Here is a 7,946-nt window from a genome sequence, read left to right on the forward strand (position 1 = left end):
GCCTATCCCGTAGGGGGAGGCGTCACAGGACAGAATCAGCTCTTTCTCACTGTCGTAATGCACAAGTATATCTGTGGATTGCATGAGCTTTTTAGATTTCTCAAAAGCAGCCTCCTGCTCTTTTTTCCATTGCCATTTTGTGTCTTTTCTCAACAATTTGTGCAGTGGAGCCAACAGTGTTGACAGGTTAGGTAAAAACCTGTTGTAATAGTTCAACAGTCCTAAGTAAGCCTTAAGCTCTGTTATGTTGGTAGGTGCAGGTGCATTTTGGATAGCTTGTACCTTGTTCTTAAGTGGGTGTAGTCCTGTGGCATCCACTTTGTGACCCAGAAACTCAGCCTCACTTCCCAGAAAGGTACACTTCCTTCTCTTTAGCCGTAGGCCTGCCTCCTCCACTCTCTGAAGTACCTCGCTTAGCATCTGCAGGTGCTCCTGATCATTCTTGCCCGTCACCATGATGTCGTCCAGGTAAATGGCTACATGGGGAATTCCCTGCAGCAAACCCTCCATAATTCTCTGAAAGATAGCTGGACTGGATGAAACCCCGAATGGAAGACAGTTTACAGTAAATAACCCTTTGTGTGTGTTTATAGTTACATACTTTTTTTGATTCCTCATCCAATATTACCTGTTGATAGGCATGACTCATGTTCAATTTGTTGAACTTTGCCCCTCCTGAGAGCTTTGCAAAATGATCTTCAATTCTGGGAATGGGATACTGTTCCAGTTTGGACACCTGATTTACAGTAAGTTTGTAATCTCCGCAAATCCTCACAGAGTTATCAGGCTTTAAGGGAGCAGCCCACTCAGAGAATTTCACTGGTTCAATTATTTTGTCTCTCAAGAGGCGGTCCAGCTCAGCCTCCACCTTCGGTTTCATAGCATAAGGCACAGGTCTTGGCTTAAAGAACCTTGGTGTTGCCTCTTTGTCAATATATATTTTAGCCAGTGGGCCTCGCAATGTCCCCAATTCCTCTTTGAATACATTCTCATGTTTCTTCAACACATCCTGGAGTGTTGTTTTGTCTCTACCTATCTGGTTTACAGTGCCCCAGTTTAATTCCAACTCCTTAATCCAAGCGCGGCCCAGTAGGTTTGGTCCTTTGCCAGACATTACTACTACTGGCAGCTGTTTAACAGTCTCTCTGTACTGTACAGTTAAGTTTGCAGTACCCAATGTTTTCACTCTTTCGCATGTATAGGTTCTGAGATGCAGGGAACATGTCTTTAGCTCAGGTACTTTTGCCCCATTCCTTAGTTTGGAGTACTCTGTTTCATTCATAATTGTAACACTGGACCCCGTGTCAACCTCAAATTATACATCCGACTTGTTCACTTTTAACTGTAATGTGATAGGCGCTACCTTGGGAATGCTCGTCTCTGTTACATTATTCATAATGAACACGTCTTCACCGTCACTTGCATCTGTTTCAGGATTTTCGCTAATATGATGAGCCCCATGTTTTTTTTCCACTTTTCCCTGCTTTTGTTTTCCTCCCCCTCTAGGTTTGGTTTTCTCCACAGGTGAGTTCACCCTGCACGCTTTCCTGATGTGCCCCTTTTTTCCGCATCTGTGACACATTTCCTTAAGAAAACGACAGTCATTCGCTATGTGCTCATCACCGCATCTATAACATGCCCTCATAGTTCCACCAGTTCGTGGTTCCCTCCACGTTTTTAGCTTTTGCACTGTAGCCTGGCTAGCATGTTTCCAGTTAGCACCATTGCTTCCTTTGCTTTGCCATTGTAAATCCTGAACGTCTTTGTTCGCTGTCTCCAATGCCCGAGCAAGCTTCAGTACTTTTTCAAATGTTAACTCGGTTTCTGCTAACAGCCTGCGCTAAATACGATTATCGTCTATACCACAGACTAACCTGTCCCATAACATTTCCTTTAGCCTGTCTCCACAGTTGCAATGTTGAGCCAGTTCTCTTAGCACTGCCACATATTCAGTCACACTCTCATTTGCCTGTTTGTTTCTCGAGTTAAATTTAAAGCGTTGAACTATTTCGCTGGGCTTTGGGTTGTAGTGCGTTTTCAACAGTTCAACTAAATCGTCAAACGATTTGTCCCCTGGCTTATCTGGGCTTAACAAATTTCTCATCAGACTATATGTTTGACTTCCTAGCGAACTTAAGAGAATCGCTCTCTTTTTATTGCCATTGTCAATCTCATTTGCTTCAAAAAAATGCGACAGCACTTTGCAATATTCCTCCCATGTCTGTAGTTGACTATCAAACGGCGCGGTTGTTCCTATCGTGGCAGCCATGTTCCGTTGTCTGTGAGCGCTCCCGCTAACGTTAGCAGGTTGGGCCGAAGCTATGCAACTACACTTGTCTCTTCTCCTTCGATGTCTCCGTTTTCAACGACCTAAGACAAGTCGCCCGATTTCCTCGTCGCCATATGTAATAACCCGAGATCCAAGATGCAAGAGTATAACTTTAATCACAGTGTCTTTATTAGAACAATCTCTGTTGAAACCTACACATTAGTGTTTTTCTAAGGACTTTCTCGACCCCACGGTATCCTAGGTAGAGGGTAAGTATGCAGGGCGCTACTGACCTCTAGTGGCATAACTTGAACTGCGTTATATACATAAACATTCCCATTACTACTGATATATATATAGATATATATAGATATATATATATCTTATATATAATATATATATATATAGACACACACACACACACAGTATGGACTCAACAGTATTGGAACCCGACTGTATGCAGATTAAATGTGAAGCTGCAGATTGATGAAGCTGGTGTCCCAGAGTTGTAAATGGCCAGCAATAGTTGGATAATCAAGTATCCCAATGATTCAATATCAGCAGCATGGCTTGGTTACCCATCCTGTACACTCATCATATACAAGTGTCTCCTTCCCTCCTTCATAAGCTTGTCTCCACATGTCAACAACTACCTGGTCCTGGTCTCTTCCACATTGTTATACTTTTATCCTAAACACTTTTGTAAAGACCTGGAGTTATTCTTTGTATTCATATAAGCAGTTCATGGTCTCATAATTATTTGAAATTGGAAGGATTTATTGGTGCATGTTGTTGTCCACAGTAATTCAAGCCCATTTTACAAGACCGATTCTTATAGTTCTTTTTAGGGATGACATTAGTTTGGAATACTCTGCAGGAAAATCAGAAAGTGTGCAAGAAATTACATTATATTACTATACAAATAGGGCTAATTATCTGCTTTAAAATGAAGAGAAACAAAAGAGATGTAAAAAATAATAATAAATATTCTGTCATCTTCCTGTCAAAAAAAGCTTTCCAGGTGATTCTAGGGTCAACATTTACATTTTAGATCTCACAAAAACTCTTTGACATATACAATGCGTTTTTACAAAGAAAAGGCAAACACAAGGGAAACATTTCAGGACAGCAACAATAAAGCACTGCTGACACAGAACATCTAGAATCTGCGTACTTTAGCATGCAGGGTATAAAAGAAGCCAGCTCACTGCTTTTCATATAGCATCCTGTGCACTGAAACGCCAATATGGGAAAGGTAGTTTCAGTCTTTCTATTAGATTTTGAAGGTGTGCATATGAATGCAGATTAACACCAAATTAGACATCTGACGTTGAAAAATGAAATAAACGTGTCTAATCCAAGGAAATTATAGGAGAGAGCAGAGATTCAATGCAATGTGCAATTCTTTTAGCAAGCATCTTGACATCAGCGTTGAGAAGATAAAAGCACTGGCGTCTGCTTTTGTGTGAATTTGAGGAATTAAGTGTGAAGCTGCAGATTGTAAGTAAAATGTTAACATTTTTGTTTTATAGATCATTTTCTACGAGGACAGGAACTTCCAGGGCCGTCACTATGAGTGCAGCAGCGACTGTGCTGACCTGCACTCCTACTTCAGCTGCTGTAACTCCGTCCGTGTGGAGAGCGGCTGCTGGATGATGTACGAGCGCCCCAATTACATGGGGTACCAGTACTTCATGAGAAGGGGAGAGTACCCCGACTACCAGCGCTGGATGGGGTTCAATGACTCGGTCAGGTCCTGCCGCATGATCCCACAGGTAAGTTCCTTGGAATTTCTACAACATTTAAAGAATCGATAAATATCTACACTACAAATTCACATTTCCTTTTTAATAGTTTCTAAAATAATGTACTTTTTTCCAAAGTATTGCATATTAAAAATGGAATAGCAAGTGATTTACAGACACTTTGCAATTTCACAGTGTCACTAATTATTATTGAAAGAAAACCCTGAGGCTGTCTAAAGTTTATTGCTCATTATATATAAAAAAGACTCATAGCATTGTGAGTTAAACTACCTGCATTTATGTTTGTGTAACTGTTCATAGCACCATGGATCCTACAGGATGAGGGTTTATGAGAGACCTGAATTTGGAGGTCAGATGATGGAGTTCATGGATGACTGTCCCTCTGTCTACGATCGTTTCCGTTACAACGACATTCACTCCTGCAACGTGATGGACGGCTACTGGATCATGTATGAGCAGCCCAACTACAGAGGAAGACAGTACTTCATGAGGCCCGGAGAGTACAGGAGATACAGCGACTGGGGAGGCATGAGCTCCAGGATTGGGTCCTTCAGACGCATCACTGACTACTGATCATGTGTTTGAAAAATATCTTAATTAAAATAAAAAAAAGCTTAATTCTTTAAAATCGTCTATTTTTTAATTCATCAGAAATAAAACATAGAACTTGAAAAGTCAAGCAGACAAATGTTTCAGCCAATATATTGATGAAACTCTCTTCACACTTGGCCTAGTTTTTATTTGTTCTTGTTCTTGATCAGCTTCTTCCTTGGATTAACACTCTGTGAGGCAACCGCCCTAACAAATTCTTCATTTGCCATAATTCTACAAACACATCAGCATACCAGTATTTGTACCTCACTAGAAAATGTACTACAGTTTAATTTGAATCCGTGTCACTGCATAGGAAGACAGGATTTCAGACACCAGTAGGTCTTTTCACTGATCTTAATTGTGGAAGAAATAAATCTTATCAAATTAGGAAGAAAACAGTGATATTACTTACTTTTAATGGGGGAAAAAACTTTTGAAACTATTTAAACAAGTTTTATTTAGATCTGTTGATAATTTTCATCATCATAATTGGATAAGCAGTTCTCTAGATAGATGCAAAATTCAAAAATGATACATCCCATAATTTGTTCAAAAGAAGGCTCTTGGCAAGTTTTATTACCATTGCACAAGCAGTTCTCAAGATATGCAGATCTCACAAATGTCACAAGCATAAGGACGGAGACGCTGTCTACAATATCTCCCCTGGCATGGATGGGTACCCAATAATAAGAAAACAAATTCCCTATTCACAGCACCTAAATAAAATGTGTTAAAAGCGCTTGATTGTCATTCACTGACTTGTTATGAACTATGTAGATGTTGCATTATTTAGGTAGTGTGAATAAAGTACTGTATACGCACAAAAAAAACCTGAAAAATGAATCTCTAGGGCTAAATCCATCATGTTAGAAGCACTACCTCTTTTCTAAAGCTATCCCAGCTCACCTGAAACTCCCAGCACAATATTCTGCAAGTAAACTGGAGCTACGCTTAGAATTTTAAAATGTTCAATACTATATCAGGTTCTAAGCAGGATACTGTAAAGAATGCAGTTATCAAATACAGTGCTGGAAATGAATGAATTATACACACAAGGATACACAGCTTCATGAAAATGACTATTGGCTAAACAAATAGATATTTAAAGGTAAGCGATTCAAGTTGAATCACACATAAGGGTATTAAAGAGAAATTAGATCTGTTCATTTTAAACACTCTGACACACTTTCTTTGCTGCTGATACTGTGCTAAGCTGCCGCTGCACAGCCCCTGTTGACTTGTAGAATCAATGCCAGGGAGAGACGACAAGCAATCTGGAGTAAATGTGCCCCTATTTACAGGACTTTAACACTTTGGTAATGGTGCTATTTGGATTGGTATTCTTATTTTTTTGAGGGATGGAGCTTGTCTTAGTTTTTTATGTTGTTAGTATGCAAGTTCTCATTGTGCACTGAGTTTTTTTTTCCTCAGGGAAAAGACTGAACCTGCTTTTTTATGCACAGTGCATCTTCATATTGAAGCACATGTATGTGTTGACAAATATTTGTGTTTGTTGGCATTCTAAACACATTTACTGGTAATAGCATGTTTTTTGTAATAAAGGAATACAATGGTTTAAAAATGCTTAGCAGTTAAAAACAACAATTTTAAGATGACCTACACCAGTCCTGGGAAACTCTATGTTCAACAAGCACTGTAGAAGCATTGTGTTTTCATAAGATACATGGGATTCTGCATGTCTCAATTTGTGGACAATTAGCATTATTATTGCTGCATAATAAAAATGTCACTTTATTTCATGTCATTTTTTGTTTTTTGACTGTTCTGTATGTCACTCTGTGTTCATTATGTACCAATAAAAAGTATAGCACACTGTGATTAAAGCTGTATGTTTGAATCACTAAGATACCTCTTCAATGCATCTGTCAAAATAAGTTCCCCTTATTAATTCTCTGCCCTCCATAGTGATTAACCATCTTATAAGGTAATGAGGGGGCAAAGCAATTATATAATTCCTCTCATTAAGAAATACACAAAACGATTGTGCTTCAGCAATAACAGCCCTTTTTTATTTAAGCAATAGACCATATCCCAGATTTCAAATGATCAGTAGTCAGTGATGCGTCTGAAGGACCCAATCCTGGAGCTCATGCCTTCCCAGTCACTGTATCTCCTGTACTCTCCGGGCCTCATGAAGTACTGTCTTCCTCTGTAGTTGGGCTGCTCATACATGATCCAGTAGCCGTCCATCACGTTGCAAGAGTGAATGTCGTTGTAACGGAAACGATCGTAGACAGAGGGACAGTCATCCATGAACTCCATCATCTGGCCTCCAAATTCAGGTCTTTCATAAACCCTCATCTTGTAGGATCCATGGTACTGTTTAAGGATAGAGGCATTATTTTGACGTATGAAAGCAACATATATCTTTTTTTATTTCAAACTGATTAAACCTGGGTATGGTTTTTCAATACCATGACTAATTTGCAGTAATAGATAATTACTTTGATGTCTATTGGATACATTTCCAATACTTCTGATGTCTAATTTTCAACCCATCCTATTCCAGATTGAAAAAGTTCAAGTGTACCACTACTATGATAACACTGTTTGTACCTTTCAAGGGTTTTTCTTCATTGAACTGTGTTCAGTGTCTGTGTTTCAGCACAGTAAGAAACCTCATGGAGAAGAGATTGTGGGAATGTGGGTTTGATTCTGACCTATGCAAAAGATTTGCCCCATTACACTCGAGGCATCGCTACACTTCTGTGGATCTTCATACAAAGTAAATTGCTTGTTGGAAGAAAGCCATTGCAATGCATTCCTGTTATTGTAAAGTAAAATAAATATAACATTTAAGCCTATAGTGGAACTTACTTGTGGGATCATGCGGCAGGACCTGACGGAGTCATTGAACCCCATCCAGCGCTGGTAGTCGGGGTACTCTCCCCTTCTCATGAAGTACTGGTACCCCATGTAATTGGGGCGCTCGTACATCATCCAGCAGCCGCTCTCCACACGGACGGAGTTACAGCGGCTGAAGTAGGAGTGCAGGTCAGCACAGTCGCTGCTGCACTCATAGTGGCGGCCCTGGAAGTTCCTGTCCTCGTAGAAAATGATCTATAACAAATAATTCAATTGTTAATATGAATTTAATTGCATATGAACCTTAAAAGAAAGCTGAAGACAATAATTACCTTCCCCATATTGCCGTTTCTGTGCACAGATCCTACAGAAGTACTGTATCTGGAAACAACCGAGTTAGCCACTTTTATACCCAACACAATTCTAAAGCAGGTACTACCCATTTGCACTGTCAGCAGCAATTTACTGTGCCTCCTTTTGTTTCTGTCCCT

The 7,946-nt window shown here is 39.7% G+C and overlaps 2 protein-coding genes across 4 annotated transcripts; one reads left to right on the forward strand and one right to left on the reverse strand.

The window, feature by feature from the left end:
- The first annotated feature begins 3,487 nt into the window (after positions 1-3,487).
- LOC121303315 (gamma-crystallin M2-like) lies at positions 3,488-4,632 on the forward strand. Its single transcript, XM_041233909.1, has 3 exons — positions 3,488-3,524; positions 3,802-4,044; positions 4,336-4,632. The coding sequence occupies exons 1-3, from the start codon at positions 3,516-3,518 to the stop codon at positions 4,606-4,608; spliced, it is 525 nt and encodes a 174-aa protein (XP_041089843.1). The 5' UTR covers positions 3,488-3,515; the 3' UTR covers positions 4,609-4,632.
- Positions 4,633-6,696: 2,064 nt separating this feature from the next.
- LOC121303319 (gamma-crystallin M2-like) lies at positions 6,697-7,796 on the reverse strand. Of its 3 annotated transcripts, none has more exons than XM_041233914.1 (3): positions 7,788-7,796; positions 7,468-7,710; positions 6,697-6,969 (listed from the first exon to the last, which is right to left on the reverse strand). In XM_041233914.1, exons 1-3 carry the CDS (start codon positions 7,794-7,796, stop codon positions 6,697-6,699), a joined length of 525 nt encoding a protein of 174 aa, XP_041089848.1. The 3 variants fall into 3 exon arrangements, with proteins under 3 accessions (XP_041089848.1, XP_041089849.1, XP_041089847.1); XM_041233915.1 differs by having other exon boundaries at positions 6,697-6,954; positions 7,456-7,710; XM_041233913.1 differs by having other exon boundaries at positions 6,697-6,951; positions 7,444-7,710.
- Between the last annotated feature and the right edge of the window lie 150 nt (positions 7,797-7,946).

Source organism: Polyodon spathula, chromosome 32 (assembly GCF_017654505.1).
Source record: "Polyodon spathula isolate WHYD16114869_AA chromosome 32, ASM1765450v1, whole genome shotgun sequence".
Taxonomy (NCBI): Eukaryota; Metazoa; Chordata; class Actinopteri; order Acipenseriformes; family Polyodontidae; genus Polyodon; species Polyodon spathula.